This window comes from Thunnus maccoyii, chromosome 1 (assembly GCF_910596095.1).
Source record: "Thunnus maccoyii chromosome 1, fThuMac1.1, whole genome shotgun sequence".
Classification (NCBI taxonomy): Eukaryota; Metazoa; Chordata; class Actinopteri; order Scombriformes; family Scombridae; genus Thunnus; species Thunnus maccoyii.
In genome coordinates, this window is record NC_056533.1 from 12,585,742 (window position 1) to 12,604,334 (window position 18,593).

The window sequence follows — 18,593 nt, forward strand, 5'->3', positions numbered from 1 at the left end:
CTCTCTGCGTGTGACGTGGCAGGGTGCTAATCTTGGCCCTTATCTTTGCCTGCAGCTCTGCTCACATTCCCTTCTCCACAAGCACCTTATCTGCCATCACTGTCAATCAGAGCAGATCAGGCTACCTACAGCTGAGTCCGCTCGACCCCCCCCACCCTCCTCCCCTCGCCTCCGACGACCAGCCTCCCTATATGTCAATTACCAACACTGCTGCGCCCCATGCAGCCCCCCAGCCACTACACATGCAAACGTTTGTGCCATTATTAGATCCATCAACTGTTATCTTTTGTGTAAGTTCCCCCTGATTCAATTATTCCTCTGGCGTCTGTCTTGCACTTGAATGTTATAGCCTTTGCCAGAGCCATGATTAGCACATTTGACCACTAAACTCTGTGTCTTTACCAGCTATAATTAGCGGATCAGTTTGTGTACCTGCTCATTGCAAAAACAAGGGTGAAATTTAATTTTGAATATAATTTTCCTCAAGGGAATGGAGCTAAAATCACAGCAATAGTTCAGACGTATTTAGCACTGCAGCCACAAGTACTGTAGGTCTCTTGCAATCACTGCATATAGTACATATTTTGTATCATCACTGGGGAAAATAGTTTCTTTAATTTTCTCATAATTAAACAAAGTAATGTAATCACATCAGTATTATATCCTGCTTATACAGCAGGGGCAAGTTTGTATACAAAAATGGGTGTCATCACTGGGCCAATATCATATAATGTGAACACTGAAAAAAAAGGGTTTTCTTAAGGTTAGAATATCATGGTTTGGGTTAAAATAAGTACTCGGTTAAGCTTAGGGCACCTTCATCATCATGGTTACAATAATAACAACTAGGGTTATAGTTAGAGAATAACCACGGTCATAATTTAAAAGAAAAAAAACAACAACGATAGCTGCTGGTAGGAAACATGAAATGAACTGCCGTCACTCATGTTAAAGTCTGACATTTTGTTGCTCTATAATAATGTCACATTGCTTCCTCCTTTGATTCCAGCATGCAAGAGTTGTAATTGCAACAGTCACTATGGGTCTGTGTCACTTGAACATTTACTCATGTTGTTTTTGGGCATTTTCTGAAACGACTAATCTTCTTCTTTTTCTCAAGAGTACAGTCTGGTGTAGTCATATGCATTATACCCACACCCCATTTCCTATCAAACAGACATGCAAATGAACACACACACTCCAGCCCATCAGCACTCTCCTCCAAACAGGCAGGGCCAGCGACCTCCCACCTGTGATCACGCTGGGAAACCCACCCATCTAAATACTGTGCAACCAGCCCACAGTCACACACCCACCCACTAATCAGGAGCACTAATCCAGACTGCCGGCATTTTTGGTTCACAAGCCTCGCCATGAGGGCAACCGCACTACAGGTACAACAAAAGGGGGGAAAAAATGAAATAGCACAAATCCCTTTTGGGCAGGTTTAATATTTTCAGGCGAGGGCACTTTTATGTAGGGGCAGGTGTGCTCTGGCTCCCTAATGCTGAAGTAATTGTAGATAATGGAGTTTTAAGGACAGCTGCTGATGCGGGTTTAAGTAGGATTTGGGTAGAGATTTATGGTGGAGGGAAAATGGGCGGACGGGTGGAAAAGTTGGAGAGGTGTAGGTGTGAGGGAGTGAAAGAGGAGGTGGAAAAGGAAATGTAGAGGTTAGGTGAGAGAGGGGTCTGCCTCAGCTTATCCCAGCAAAGGTGAGAAGCAGGAGGAAAGGGAGGGAGGGGAGAAAGAAAAAAGGATATGTCTCTATCTTATTGCAGAAAAAGCTCTGGGATTGAGAGGGTAAAAAAAACTCATCCATAGTTTAGTCTGGGCCAGTGCTTCTCGAGAAAAGGGGGTTATAGAGGGCACAAGCTGGATGACTAATTGGGGAGGATACGAAATGAGGCTTGACTCAATCTACACCCTTGAATCAACTCTGCCCTACAGTATGCATCAAATGGGCTCCCTAAGTGGTGCTTTTCCATTGATTATACCCTTTCAATGTTACGCTCCAACTCCTTGTTGGAGAAATTTGACAGAAAAAAAAGAGGGAGGAATCTAAAGGGGGCAGTTGAAATACCAGTCAATACTTAGCAGGGGCAAACCAGAAAAGTAGGAAAGCAGAGAGTGAGTAATATCATATAAACAGATAGCCATGAAAGCTATTTGAGAGAGAGAGAGAGAGAGAGGACAAGGTGTGTAAACGCCGTAAACGCAGCAGAGCGTGGCACTTCGGCTGGCATGGCACTCACACTTTATGAGGTGTGGAGGGGCCGTCTCCCTCGCCTCTCTGCCTGTTTTAATGATACAGTTTAAATGGAAAAGCTGGAGCTTCAGTCGGCACCAAGGACTCCACTCCCTTCGTCCACACACACAAACCTAAACGGGCATGCATAAATATCCACACACATGCGCGCACACAAACTTACCCCTGCACACACATCAGCATAATCTCAGGAAATTGGAACTGATTTGTACAAAACAGGAAATGTAATTTGTCATCTAATATGTTTGAAAAGAGGCAGTTTGGTGGCCTCGGGGAAGTTTTTACTTAAAAAATAAGCAAAACCATGACAACTTTACAGTTGAATACAACTATTTGAAGAAAATACAAAGTTATAGTCATCTAATGAACAACGGGGCTTTCATAGTTTTCGTAGGAAATTGTATGAAAAATTGTCTTAGGACACGTAGGAGCTACAGTAGAGTTAACAGCCATGAGAATATATTGCTGACATTCCAACACACAAACATACCTCAGTACACAAGCATGCACACACACACAGTCACACACACTTTGTACACTGCACACAGGCTCTATAGATGATCATAGGCCCGAGGTAGAGCCTTGGATGAGGCTGGAGAGCGACAGCGATAAAGCCAGGAGGTGAAACTGGCTGTCAGAGCTGTGAAGTCTCCTCAGATCTGCCCCGTGTGCCTGGCCACTGTACAGACAGAAGAGAAGGTTTTACCCACACCCCTCACCTATCACTGTAACCTCTCAGAGGAGAACATACCGCAGTAATGCAATATTGATCTGACAATGTAGTGTGTGTGTGTCTCTGCACAGGTGTGCGTGTGTGTATTTGGGTGAGATGTGTGCTCTCCAGCCTAGTGTACAAGGGACTGAGCTGTGCGAACTTTGTATGTGTGTTGCATTGTTTGTGTGACTGTGGTGTGTTTGTGTGTGTGTGTGATAGAGAGGTGGCTATGAGAGCAATGCATTAATAAGCAAGAGGTGAGGTGTTAGCCTTGGTGCTATTTCTGACATCTCACTGTCAGAGCCTTCCTCTGCAGTGGCGAGCTTGACTGAACGGAAACTAGCGGGGGCCTGTGCACCCTCATTTCACCTTCCGCTCCTCTGTATCACCATCTTTTTCTCCTTCATTTTCCTTCTTTCTCACTACCTTTCTGTTGATGATGAGAAAATGTTATATGTGTGGCCATTATTCCTGCACTTTTACCTTTTAACATTTTTAATTTTACATTGTTTTATTTAATTGATATAACTATGTATTATTCCTTTATTGCTACCTCCTATAGCTTTTTTTGGTGATTTTAGTTGTGTCTGCTCTTATCGTATGTCTGTACATCAGCACCATTGTAAATGAGGGTTCTCCCTCAATATTTTTTTCTGAGGATTTCAATAAATAAATGACGATGATAATGATTTATATTTAAAATTAAATGTAAAACTTAGTTTACCAAGTAAAGAGATGTGAGTAGGACATATGGAAATTTATTTACTAGGGTTAAATCTTAGTCTTAGTTTCTGATCCACATAGTCTTTTTTCACTTTTTTTCTAAGGCTTCACATTACAAATACTGTGTATCTTTAAGTGTAAATGTAATTTATAGAATTAGTAATAACTTCTGGAATAATTGAAAACCTTTCTCTGTTTTCTGTTCATCATGTTTGCAAATCTTTTCATTTATACTGATAAAGTTATTGCATTGGTCACAAAATGAATGAAACCACTGACAAATACTTACAGTAATTTGCTATTTAATTGCAATTTCTTGTTTAATTAATTCATTGAGTCCTATAAATATGTGTGTTTATGTATAACTTGATTGTTTACAATTTTCCCAAAGCAGTTGCTGACCACAAAATATGTCACTGCACATCATCATAACAATAAAAGTAAATCAGGCATTTTTTCTTTATATTTTTGTCTCTCTTATTTTGTCCATAGTGAACTCAAGCGTGAAATAGTAAAACAAATGGTGGCTGATACAGTATTTGCTCCTATCAAGTAAATAGTCCATTACTGTAATTCACATTGTTCCCATATGGAGTGGGTGGGGGTGGCGGGGGGACTAGAGTAAGAATTCACTGTATGTTCATAATGCTGCTTCATTATTTTTTTTTCTTTATACACAAATAACTTTCTCATACAGACACATACAAATCGGTGTCTGTGTATCAGAGTTTGCAGTACTACACAGACAATGATCATTCATAAATGATCATTGTCAAAAAATATTGACACCCTCTATTGGCCCTTATGCTGCATTTTTTATTGTGTCTCACAGGCTAATAGTTTTGTAGACACTCTGGTTGTATTGCTTTACTGCACAAAGAGGTACAAACTGCAGCTATTGAAACAGCAAAACCACTGACATAAGATAGAAATACAGAGACCCGAGTCCTAAACATAGTGTGTCAGTACTCCCTTAATCCCAAACCAAAGAACAAAAAAAACCTAAACTGCCGTCTACAAGAAGCCAAAATAACTCTGCACAAATGCCCTCACTTCAAAGGTCTAAAATTCAAACTGGCTTGTACAGGAAAACAATTACAAGAGCACTCACATGCACATCACATACACATGCAATACACACGTGCACACACACACACACACACACACACACACAGATAGTATAGTATGTAGACTGACTCATAGGAGCCCAGAAACAGCCGTTATTCCCAGTGCAATAAAACAGGCCGACTAACTAATGGAACCACCCACACACTAAACATACTTTTTATCACACACCACCTTCACAAACAAACACACACATTCTTTTTTGTCCCAGCCCACTCATTGCTCGTTAGCTGCTACATCGAGTGATTGTTTTTGCGTTGACACCGTCTGGCTGGGGCTCACTGTATCTGCTGAGAATGCACCAGCAAAAAATACTTAACACTTAACAAACTCTTCTGATTACAGTTTGACTTTTTCGCTGTCTCCTTCTCTCCCTCCTGTCTTTAATCAGCATGTAAACAAGCGCAAGGTCATTTTCTTTCTTAAACTAAATGGGGGAGATAAGAGGAGCGTGGCGTAGTTAATCCTTTGGACACGCTGATGGAGGAGTTTGTCCTGGTGATGCTCAAGTGTTAATTATGCAAGAATGCATCTCCTCTCATGCTCACTCTCATCATGACTCATCAGTTCTCTTTTGCTCCCTTTTCCTTGTTCCTTTGGCTCTGTCTTTCTCCTCCCCCAACCCACCTCTCTCTGTCCCCTCCAAAAAATGTCAGACATCCAATCAAATATTTTTCCTAAGTCCTAAGACCTGCCTTCGAGGTCCTCTGTGTGTGTCACTAAGTGTGAAGGTTTCCACGTGTGATTAACTGCAGTGTTTGATAACTCAGGCTGCCAGAGTGATTTGCTGAACTCAGCAACATCATGTTTTCTTTACCTCTTGTTTTGTCTTTGAACAGATACGTGCAGATTGCCTGGATGTCTTCAGTGATGGCCAGAATGAGATGTGAATTGCAATGATAGGCTACTAACTTACCTGTCACGGAGGCAGGGAGAGGAGAGGAGAGGAGAGGAAACAATAGCAGTGGAATACGAAAAAAAAACGATAAAGTAAAGAATAAGAAAGAACGTAAAGACTTTAAAATGTTCAATTTTCAATGCAGCTGTCTGTTAAGTAAAAGACAATAGATTCTTTGTTACTACCAACTCAATGTGGGGTGTCAACACCTGCTTCTACTAAGACATCATGCTGTCTGAAACTAGACTGAGATATCTTTTGAATATCACACAATTTTAAAGTAGATTTACACCTTGATCCATTTCATTCTCAAAATGAATGGAATGGAAGTTAAAGGGAAATTCCAGTATTTTTAACCCTTTCAATATTTTTGTAGCTGGTCCAATATTGAGCAAGATCGCTTCAGCCAGCAGCCGCAAAACAGGCTGCAATGTAATCCTTGGGGGCAATTGCGCTTGTCAAAGTATGTCCACTAAAAGTGTTTGTTTTTGCCACTGACAGGCTAGATTGTTATTATAAGTGTCTCACAATGAAAGTAAATACAGGAACTAGCCGCTTGTAGCAGCATTATGGATAACTGCATAGAGATCTATATCTGGGGCAGCTTGCCGTCTAGCTGAACCACCCACATATTCCTCCATGCACGCCGGTTTGTTTACATGTATGAGGCTGACTTTCACCGCGGTTAGACAGTAAGGAAACTGAAAAAACATCATCCCGTGGACTATAATGAGGACGATTATGAGTCATTTCACTTTGACTGGCCAACCATATTTATTTGAGCCGGAGTACACAGAGAGGAGATAAAAGTGCTGGTGTTCCTGCAGTCACTGCTCTCCTGATGAGTGAAGAGGAAAACTTTTACTGCGGAGTAGGATCTGTTGCTGCCAGACTCAAAAAATCTAGAAGTGTCCATGGATGAGAGTAATCCCAGCTGTGTAACTACTACAAATGGTTTTACAGCTTTTATCAACATTGTCGTCCTGGAGACTGTTTCACTGCCACAGAATCAACTGGATGAAAAGAGCAAAGCAGGTTGGACCAAATGTTCAGCTCCACATGGTAAGAAAAATGTGATTTCAACACATAACTGTGTGAGGAATTACAGAATGTTTATCCTTGCATTTTGGAAACTTACTTACTTCTCTAGCATGAACAGATGTTGAGCTATCCGCAGCCGCAGATGTAAACAAACCGACGTGCAAACTGGCTAGATGTAGTTCACTATGCAGTTATCCATAATGCTGCTACAAGTGGCTAGTTTCTGTGTTTACTTTCATTGTGAGACACTTAATCATAATAATCTTAGCCTGTCAGTGGCAAAAACAAGCACTTTTAGTGGACGTACTTTGATGGGCACAATTGCCCCCAAGGATTACATTGCAGCCTGTTTCACGGCTGCCAGCTGAAGCTATCTCACTCAATACTGGCCCATTCCAAAAACTTTTCTCCCCATTAGTCACTCAGACCCAAAATGATGGGAAAATAGGGTACAGGTTGAAAAATACTGGAATTTCCCGTTAATTACCAAAATCCACAACATTTTTGATGATTATGAGATTTTAAAAATTCCAGCCTGAAATATTCGTTTTTTGTTTGTTTTTGATTTTTCTTTCCTGTGGTTATTGCCAAACAGCCCGATCTTGATGCGGCAGAGACTTTGATGTTTAATTGGTTTCGGAAATGTCATATTCCAGCGTGCAGCCTAACTAAGAGACAGCGATCCAGTTGGGTAAAAGACTAAAAGCATCATTCTTCATGGTATGACAGCACCCAGGCCTCATTTCCATCCCTCTCCACTATTTGTCAGCCTTCTCCTCTTTCCCAGTGAAGCAGCAATGTTAACAATGCTGTCCCCACATTTACCAGTTCTGCCTCATTACAGCTAAAGAAGTGGATAAATTAGCGCAGGAGAGCATGCACGGCTCCACGAGTCCAACTCCACCTGTCAGCGAGGGGAAAGATAGTGAATGTGTTGACGTGGTGGGAAGGTGTGAAAGAACTGCTCAGCTTACAAGCTTTCAACACATATTAAAACGAAACCCATCCAGTGAAGCTCTCATCTTTCCAAAATCATTTGAGGTTCATCATTCAATATTTCTAGAATACAGGCAACAATACTCTGCAAAGATGTTCTGATTTTTCTCAATCAAGGATGTCTGTTCATCATCTTAAAAAGTTTGATAATCTGTTCTTCATTTTGTTCTAGCAGTCATTTTGAGTGGGTATACTGATTCAGCTTCCTCCTTTCAGACAATTTTTTAGCACAGAATAAAAACTTGTAATAAATGATAGCGGGTACCCAGCTTCCACTGTCTTTTGCAAGCATAGAATGTTCCTCTTTAAATCCTGGATCCTCATTTTGGAGGAAAATTCATGACTTGCGTCCTTTTCTTTCAGTAACTTGAGAAGCTGGGATTTTTCACCTGAACAACCTGTGCACCAGCCTGTTATACTGTATTGCAGTATATGTTCAAGATCAAGAGGACAAATGGTCATGGTTGTTGCCATCCTCTCTCCACCAAAACTCCTCCTGCCCTGCGGCCTTTAAAAACACTATCTCTCCTGCTCATCTGTCCAGCGCTCCTGGCCTGCCATCTTTATGGGCTGGTTAAAGGCATTCTCACAATCAACTATGTTTGTGCCCTGTCCACATCCAGTAAAAAAAAAAAAAAAAACAGGCATTCCACGATGTCCACCCGCCTGCCTGCCAGGATTAACATTTCACACTCTCCAAGGTTGAAAATCCCATCAGATGGAACGAAATTAATTTTTGCACAATATTCAGGGCCACCAGCCACATAATAGGGGACAATGCCGAGTGCATCCCTCGATTGTGATTCCATTCACTCCCTAATCGGCAGTATGGCCGCGCACAGTGCAGCAGCGTAGTAAATGCTTTCATCCCAGGGGGATAAGAAAAACAATGGCCCTTTTTAATTTCTTTTCTAAAGCGGGCAGCAGAAAGAAAATGATATAGACGTAATTGATGATGAGGAGAGCACAGGGAGCCTTAGCAGAGGTCTCACGTCCAGTGCCCAGGCTTTTTTTTTTGCCTTTTTTTTTGCTTCATAATGGCAACTGTTCACAGGCACTGGAGGTTGACAAATCTGGCACGGAGGACAAATTGATCGGCAACAGAACGCAATTTGTCCCTTAAAAGAATGGGTAAAGGCCCTGTGTGGCCTGAGTAATTAGTTTAAACTGCAGCATGTCTGTCCAGGAGTGGACCCGCTGGAGAGTGGCTCAGTATGTCCTCTGATAAGACGCCATGACACTGCAACAACTCTCACCTGGAATCCTCCTCACAGTCTTTACCACTAAATATATTCATTACGCATGTTTTAGATGGGGAAGGGGTTAATATGTCTTAGTGAAGTAATAGTGCATTTGTTTTTGTGTGTGTCTGCATGTGTGAGCTTACAAATTTTACCACCTTAAAAGTTCCCCTGAGATGTCACTGAAGACATCACTCCTCAGTGAGCAAGTCTTTTTTTAAATAAAAAGTAAAATAAAACAAATTGTTTGAGAGCATACACAAATTAAAAATCTTTTATGGTTATTGCTTGCACACTACCGGCTCATCTAAAACGTGTGTGATTTTTGGAGAATAAAAATGACAAGGGGAATAATGCTGGTTGTGTATTTCCAGCGTGCACAGACGAAGACATATGGCCGCATCTGTGGTGCGATGCGAGGAGAGGGTGTCAAGAACAGGAATGCGCTGCTCTATGGCAGTGTGCTTAGTGACACATAATACTGGTATTGCACAATCTCCCCCTGACCCATTTTTTGTGTGACATATATTGAATTCAATTTTCTGCACTTTTCATGCACAAAAGAATAAGAAGAGATAAAAAGTGAGATAAAAAAAAAACCCCAAACATTTCTCTTTTCGCTTTGGTAAAAGCTGATGCCTTCGAGCAAACCTTTTCAAATTTGAAGAAAAACATTTCAAAAAGTGTGAGTTGATAACATTTTCTCTCCTATTTTCTTCACTGTTTTGCTTGGCTGCCTTGTCATCAATACAGAGGTCAGGTGCTGCTGGTACTCTTACTCAGAAACCAAGAAAAGTGTATCCTTCCACACAGAAACCTCTACGTAAATGACAAGTCTAAGGTTGCGGTGCCATCCCACACTCAGCACATTCCAAAGAGAAAGTGTGGAAAAAGGGAGTGAAAGTGGTAGAGATATGATTAGGTAGAAGAAGGCATTGGGGAAGGGTAGGAAGAGGAAGAGAGACAAAGAGAAGCTGGATCTTTTTTTTCCCAGAATTTTTTAATTGGCTTTTGGGCTTCAGTAGCACCCAATTAGCATGCTTGTTACATGCGAACACCAAGAGCTAATTGGCCTGAGAGGAGAAATCGACGTGGCCCTGAAAGGAGAGAGCAGGATTCATTTGAAGATTTGCGGCTCCAATAGCGGCATGTTGGGAGGCTATTTGGCAAACAGTTGTAAATAATATTTCAGTGCTGCAACAGCAAATATTATTTATATTTTCTTGCCGTCTTTATTGCCAGATGGTAATGCAAAATATGACTGCCATAAAGTTTATAGGCAATCAAAGAAAAGTATTAAGTCATCAGGACTTTTCTGTGATCAACAACTTACCTGAATCTACACAAATTGTCTTTATGTAGAAAGCAAATGTTAATGCTTTTTTCATAAACTACAATTTGGCCCAGGTCTATGTGTTAACATCAGGAATTAATGAGATTTTAGGAGAAATCATTCACAGGCATGACCTAACCTGTCCACATATAGTACTATGCTGCCCTACATTAGGGAATATGCTGAATGTGCACGTAAACACAACAGTACTATGAGCTTACCAAGGGCAAGAGGCTGAATCTCTGATTACATTTACTTTACAAACTGTAGCAGCAGGATCTAATGCACAGGACATCAAGAGCTCATTATGCTCTTTACATGCAATTAATCAAACAATGTAAACAAAGCTCGCTTCAGCCACAACAGATAGAACTCAATTCCCCTGTGGTGACTCAAATGCGGAACACACAGTACAAGATTTAGTAAATAAAGGAAAGTGAATTACAGAAAATTTAAGATTCACAGCCAATCTGGGGATGATGTAAGAGTCGTGGCTTCCTGCTGAGAGAACACACACAAATATCTCTGCCTCTTCTCTGTCTCACTGTTAAGCCTGTAGAATCCTAGAATACTGTGAAATGCAGGCAATGTGTTAATATGAAAATATCTGCAATGTGCAGGAAAAGTGAGGAAAACACATTTTGTAACTATGAAAGTATTACATGAAGGAGGCACCAGTACAAATATAGCAGTATGACCAAAATACAAAGTACACTAAAGAAAAGATCTGTACCAAGTGAACTTTTCAAGAGTAAACATTTCTGAAATTGTAAAATTGTAACCCTAACTTTTTAAGGGCAGAATCAGTAATGCCAACGTTAACTTATTTTTCATCTGAAGCCATGCCCCATTTACAATCAATAAATGGGGCATCACTGATTGTAATTCACATTTTGATGCAGGTAGACACACTGGGAGAGAAGTTAATTACTCATTTTTACCCTCAAATTAAAGGATAGGTTCACAATTTTTCAAGTCTATCTTAAAACAACTGTAAGGTGCCCAAATGACCAATGAAACAGGCTTTGCTTGCTACTGTCATTTGTCCTGTTCATACTGGTTGTTAAAGATCCTGTTTTGATGCATTTTTAATGTAAGTGATGGACAAAATCCACAGTCCTCCTTCCATGCAAAAATGTATTCAAACGTTTAGCTAATACTAATATGAGGCACCCATCCAAGTCAAATCAAGTAGATATCTTACAAAGTTACTGCCTTTTTAGTACAAATGTCCCCTTTTTTATTATCCTTCCACTGCAGCTCAACAAGGAAACACAAAGAGGGAATTTTATACTAAAAATGCTTAATCTTTGAAAGATAACCACTTTATTTGACTAATTTGGACAGCTTCATATTATCTTCAGATACATTTTTGAGTACATTTCTGCACAAAACAAGGACTCTGAATTTTGTCCTCCATCACTTACATTGAAGCCCATTAGGAAGGGATCTTACACTACTAACTAGCATACAGTGGTTAAGTTAATAGGCGAAGATTTTTGGGATGAATGAAGTGATGCATTTATTTAGATGTTAACATGTTACTATTGGATCAAACATGTCTGTTGTTGCAGTTTAGTAGTATACTGTATAAAGTGTTTTCTGGGAGAAGAAGGTTGACCACACCCATCACCTGTGTGAACACTCCAACCTGTTAGGCTAAGAAGGGCAGCCTTTGCTGTATGCAGCCCATATACAGTACATATGTGTCCTGTAGGAATGACACCTAAGACATCCTCTTGCTGTAGAAATGATCATAGTACTTCATCTTTGTCTGTCTTCTCTTTCTCTCAACCAGCCACGCGTCAGCAAACCCTAATGTAGCAGAAAAACAACAAAATGGAGACATAGGACTTTGGCAAAAGGATAAGATTTGTGAAGCTCTTACCACCTCTTCTCTAGTGAGACTATTTTTCTATTGACAGATGTCAGAAGGACAGGTTATACATGGCTGCAGTGCTCTGGCTTTGTCTGTTGCAGACCAAAGCCAACTGCTCACCAAGACAACAATTCATCAAACTCATATGCATTTAGCAAACTTTTCCCATCCTCTTGATTTTTTGGATGGAATATTTTCAAGTAGCAGCTACATCTTTGTGCTCTTTGAAGAAACCCTAAAAATGCTATAGTCAGGATAAATAAAGTGGAATCCTTCATCTCTGTCCTCCAGAGCTTTGTGGAAGGTTTCTACTAGAAAAGTACATTGACTTATTGGTGTAAATGAGGATGTCATACAAGGACTTTGACTCTATCCTGGTGTTAATGAAACCATTCTTTAATCTTTCTAAGAGTCCAGACAGAGGCACCTTGGAAAACAGAGACATCACAGGTGAGCAGTGTTTACAGCACAAGGTGTTCAAGTGCTCTCATATTATACATGGCCATATAAGCCTCATGACAAAATGACTGTCCATCTCTAAATGTAGCCTCATCCACAAATAGGGAAAATGATACATGAACATGATAAATTAGTGTAATAATTAGCAGAGTTTTTCTAAAGCAACATATATTTGAATTTAACCTCATATGGCATGACTGTGTACATGCTGTTGCAAATGTAATTTACTTATGTCAAATTCATTTTTGAGGCAGCATTGGTATTATTTTGTTAGCCCAATATATTACTTTTCTGCTAAAGTTTACAAAGCATCAGATATTTTAAATGTTTTTTTTTTTTTCACCTGCCTCTTGTAAAAGACACACATGATATTTTTAAATGCCAGATGTCTCATTGAAACAAAATTTGCATTTAGGTTGCCTGACAGTCACACAGCCACAACTGTACTGCACAATCATACCGGCAGCGCTGTGTGGCGAAGCCACTGAAATGGCAGCATTATACGACAGAACATCTCAAACCATCAGGCCATGACAATGACAATGAGGCTTGTCCAAAAGTGTCACCTCTCTCTGTCTTTGTCTGTCTCAGTCTCTCTCCAACTCTCCTTGTTTTCTCTTTCTCTCTGTCTCATACATGCATCAACACACACACATACACACACAGAAAGACAGAACAGCTTTATTAGCCCTCTGTATGCAGGCTGTGCTCAGCCCGAGATTGCAGGACTGACCCCTCGCTGTGAGCTGTACAGGGGAAATGTTTACCCAAACCCCACAGAGCCATGCCATTAACCTCTTTCTGGATATAAGACAAACAAGAATTTCCCTTCATGAGGGCAATAAAGACAGGAACACCTATCCAGGACCATCATGACAATCATCTCATTATGAAGCTGCGGGAGGCAGTAACAAGCCAGGGAGCCCTCTCTCCCGGGGACTCTTCGCTGCAGTGTACCGATGTGCCTAATATTCAGTAAAGTACCTATGATAGGCAGTGAAGTGCAAACATCTGATTAACCAAACAGTGAGGAACCATATAAAGCCCAAAACTCCATCACCCACCCCTGACCCTACCACCCTCCCCCTTTCCAAGCCATTCTCTATCCATACTTTCCTCCTCTCCTACTTCCTGTCTCTTCCATCCTATCGCCTTATGTCTCTCCGTACCTCTCTCCCTCCCTGGAGATTGAGATGGATATCCTGAGGCTCTGATTAAAGCCCCAACCTGGGACGTGGGGAAAGGGAAAGGGGTGGGAGGGGGGGGGGGGGGGGGGGGGGGGGGGGGGGGGTTGCTGTGAGGTGCTTGGGCTCTGGAGCAGCTTCTCCTTCTTAGGGACCCGCGGGCATAATTCAATCACACCTCGATAATTCCCCTGATGTGAAAGTCAATCCCCCTCACACACATCAAGTACAGATAGACACCACAAGCTCACACTCATCCCAGATTGAGGGTCTCCTCCTGGGTGGGCTTAAGAGCCCACTATGGGGTACGTTTTACCTGTGTCATTTGAAGAGGCCATTATTTTAATTGAAAAAGTTACCCGCCCGCCAAAGGCTGATATATGATAGAAGACGTGGGGTGGGGGGGGAAGGAGAGAGAATTAAAACAAAAACACCAGATGGTGATATACATGGTAAAAATGATTGTTTATACTTACTGTTTGATTATATGTGATAATGAGAGTGGGATTCCTCAAGGCAATTAGTGTCTGCGGCAGCCATATTGTGAGAGGACAGGGGAAGGACGGCACAGGCTGTTATGAAGGAGCGCTTATCAAATATCTCCGCCGGGGTGATTAGTGTAATAAGACACTGCAAGGTGAGATAGGCCACTCACACTCTTTTAGTATGTCTCCGTGTGTGCGTGTAGGTGAGTGAGTGAGAAAGGATGTGTGTGAGAGTGAGCAAGAAAAAGAGACTGAGAGGGAGAAAGTATGAGAGACCCCTTCCATCTGTTTCCATGTCTGAGTGTCTTAATGTGTGTCTTAATGTATGCCGTGTCCCCATGTGCCTCCGTGTGTGTGTATGTGTGTGTGTGAATGTGATATAATTCCTATGTTAATGTAGGTTCCCATGCCAGCCTGGCTGCCCCAAGGGCTTTAGCCTATGACAGAGGGCAGATCGGGGGCACTTACCCCTGGCAGAGTCTTCTGTTCATGGAGGGCGCTCTGGGCCTTCAGTGCTGACTCTCTGGCACAGTATGTTAGAAAGGCACATCCTAAAGTGTCAGGGAGACAGGAGAAAGATAGGATTATTCAACCAGAAAAAGCTTGACTACTACATACCACCATTAATAATTGAAAAAGAGGGACAAAAATTACAGTGACATTAGATTTATGGCCATCTTTAGAGGAAAAGTACATTTAATGTATGTTGTGCTTTTTAGGGTACTTAACAGTCTTACAGACTTTATAGTAGACCGCAGACATAAACTCCCTATAGTATAAAGTCATGTTAATGTCATTATGATGATCTAGGGATTTCAACATTTATTATGCATTAAGGACAATGTCTAAAATGTAAAAATACTGGTTGTAAAAAAAAGATAAACTAGCTTTCACCATCATCTTAATATCAGCCCATGTAGATCTTGATTTTCATTGGATAGCTCTACAATGAAACTCCAACAAGTCGCGTTCTAAACACACCATGTGAAGCCAGCCTAACACCTCTCCTCCGATATTTATTAGAAGATTAAGCATTCCTTCTGTCGACTTCCAAAACCTACATTGTAACCCTCCAAATAGACCCAGAGATTTGTGATTTCACTGAAGTAATTCCAATCTACGCATGGCCATAATATAAGACTTACTAGAGTTTTACAAGCTATTGCCAAAAACATGAATTATATTAAAATGGAATTCATACACTCCGCTGACAATTGGAATGTGTCTCTCTGAAGTTAATAGCTCCATACCCCCAGAGAAAATAACATGCTGGTTGAGAAATAAGATTAAAATTTTAAACCATTTTTTTCTTATTCAAAATATGACAGCCCGTTCAGATCAGATTTACTGAACTCATGTATATCTCCACTGTTTATCAGAATAAACTGTTTACCACACAGGTTACATTTTTTTGTTGTTGTTATCTAATTCTGTCATTTCTTCCATTCAGTTTGATATAGTAAAATAGACAAAGCAAAATAAAACAACAAAATATTCATCATACGGATGTACAAACTGGTGTGTTCCTGGGGGTAAAGTTTGACAGAGTGGTGATGGAAAATGCTTAGTCACCCCAGATTGGGTGATTTTTTTTTGTTTCAGTTACTAAAAAAATATGCATACTACTTTCTGATGAACGATCACTTTCATAATTATTGAACCGAGCACAGGAGGAAAAAGTCAAACAGTATGCAGATTTTTTTTTAGCAGCTGAGTCATTAAAAACCTCTCAAACTGTACCCTCACACATCTCTGGAGACTTTTCCTAAAGTTGGAAAATTCAGGAAAACAGAATGAATAAGCATCAATAAATAAGGCTCTAACAAATATGTGACAGCTTTCATTAAAGGGTGAGTGGTTGCTCTGTTATGCGCTTGGCAGAGCTGACAGTGGGTGACCCCGTTCAGAAGAGGTTTTGCACTGTGCAGCATAATTTCCCATTACTACATGTCACACCTGCTGCCAAGGATTCCCATGGGAGGGGAGAGAGAGAAACACACACACACACACACACATACACACACATACAGGAGATGATACCCAGCATGCAGCACATAGCACCCATCAACCACCGAAACTGAGCAACACACTCTGGCGCCCAGCCAAAAGAGCTCCCTCTCACGACAACCTTCACCCACCTCCACAACTAGACAGTTACTCAAGAGGAAAAATCACCTTAATGACACTGATGAAACATCATGCCACACAGCAAAACGGAAAAGTTTGGGAGCCTGGGGAAATACTCTTCATCCTTTGTGACGTTACAGAACTATGGGACATGAGCCAAGGCCTCCCGAGGGGCATGCCCTATAGCAAAGGCTTATGGGAATGGTAGTCTGTTCCTGACACTGTTTCTGCCACTGCCCTCACATTCTTTTGGTATTTCCCTCACTGATTTGCAGATGTTGAGAATACATCATGACAAGCTTTCATCATGTGATGTACTGTCGAATGTCATTAAAAAAAGTCCCTACTAAAATTCAGTGTATATTCTCACGCAGCAGTGATGGCGATTTTTAGTTTACAAATGAAGTTTGACTATTGTCCCTCCTTGGAAGTAGCCTTGGACTGCTCTTTAATGAAAGATTTAAAAAAAAAAAAAGTGTGGCAATAAAAAGCCTTACTTTTGGATAAGATAATTTAACATAATAACTTTTTTTACTTGATTTTTTCTTAAATTTCTTTTTTTTTTTTTTGCTTTATTTTAACCTATTTTAATTTTTCTAGCTCAAGTCTGTTTTTCCAGAAGCATGATTAACAGCAATGAGTTATTGTTTAAAGAAAAATATCAGTTCAAATGTATTGTTAAACTCTTTGTGCAGCGCAGCCTTTAAAATTCAGACCATCTGCATGGCTGCCACAGCTTCCTCACAGCAGTGGGAATTCGGCAGGGCTTTAGGAAAGCTTCATTTCCAACAGTGTTGGCTCAGGGGACAACTTAAGCCCAAAGGAGTTAGTGATTGAGAAAGCCAGTTGTGGAACAGATGAGCATTCAGCTTGGAGGAGAGGCACAATGATGCCGTTTGAGAGAAGGTAACAGGGATGTACCAGCTGGTCACAGGATAGCACTGTCAGCTTAAAATTTTAAATTACCTAATTGGCATGGGATTACGTTCGTACTTAATGACACCACACAAAAATGTTACCTGTCACTGTGATGAATACCATAACTTAAGCAAATGATGCAAGATTTAAGTCTCTACAAGTTGATTTTCCTAAAGTGCTGGAAGTATTGAAAAAGAACTGGCTGCCTCAAAGATAGGAAGGACACATTAACAGTAACGTAAGGTACATTATTTTTAGTAAAATGGCTAAAATGTGCAAAAACTCTTTGTTCTTTAATGCCTCACATTGATTTTCTTGTACTGATACTTAAGATCTTCATGTGATTAAAAGTTTGAATCACTGAAATATTCTAAAGACTGACGGAAATAAGATGGGAAGAAGAGGAAAATGGGAACATGGACAAGGCTCTAAAATTAAGGGTAAACTTAGGTGGTAGTTCAACAGAAGGACTGGTGGCTTCCTGTGATGAGGAGGTTAAGTGGGGTGAAAATAATACTTTGGTAATCACAGACAATTTACGACACCATAATTTCAGTGAGGGACAAAAGTTCAACAAATTATATTTAAGGCAAATGAAAAAGCAAACCCTGCAAACTGGTTCAAAGAGAAAGCAGTAAATGTGTGTGTTTGCATTTGCAAGACACGTTTTGGGTAATTACTTAAAGAACTTTTTCCCCTGTAACGCCTCTTCTAACAATTTGTTTTAAAATGGAAATTAGTATGTGCTCACAATTGCATGCATCCAGGCATTAAGAGTAAATTGTGCTTTTTTAAGGCATCAGGTACCTGTAATTGAAATAACTCCAGAACAAATTTGTATAAAATTTCAATTCATTAGCAGTGAATTCATGAATCATGAGCAATTTGCTCTCCTTCAGTCTCCTCACACAATGTCTGATCCAAGAATGTTCATTAAACTGGGAAAAGAATGCAAATTAATTTCCGAAAAAGATCTAGGCGCAGAAATTATGTAAAACAACTGGATGCAGCTGAATGTGACAGCCTGACCCTCTCATGGGTACTGAGACAAATACGATGTGAGAATTCATCCACTGCTTCATGTTTCTGTGTTAACCACACTATTACCTGCAGAGCATCTTTCTATCTTTTAGTAGTTCCATCCATCTACATTCAGAGCAGCCTGTTCAGAGCACTTCCTGTAGCTGTCTGGTTCATACA

General features: G+C 40.6%; 1 protein-coding gene and 1 long non-coding RNA gene across 23 annotated transcripts in view; one reads left to right on the top strand and one right to left on the bottom strand.

Annotated features, from left to right (window-relative positions):
• celf6 (CUGBP Elav-like family member 6) overlaps positions 1-18,593 on the bottom strand; it is a 136,308-nt gene that overhangs the window by 105,904 nt on the left and 11,811 nt on the right. For all 22 annotated transcript variants that reach the window (XM_042400893.1, XM_042400199.1, XM_042399970.1 and 19 more), the window contains exon 2: positions 14,817-14,899. In XM_042400893.1, the coding sequence (XP_042256827.1) occupies positions 14,817-14,899 (83 nt within the window). The remainder of the gene's footprint in view (positions 1-14,816; positions 14,900-18,593) is intronic.
• LOC121889746 overlaps positions 1-18,593 on the top strand; it is a 122,677-nt gene that overhangs the window by 93,669 nt on the left and 10,415 nt on the right. The gene's annotated exons all lie outside the window — the stretch shown is intronic.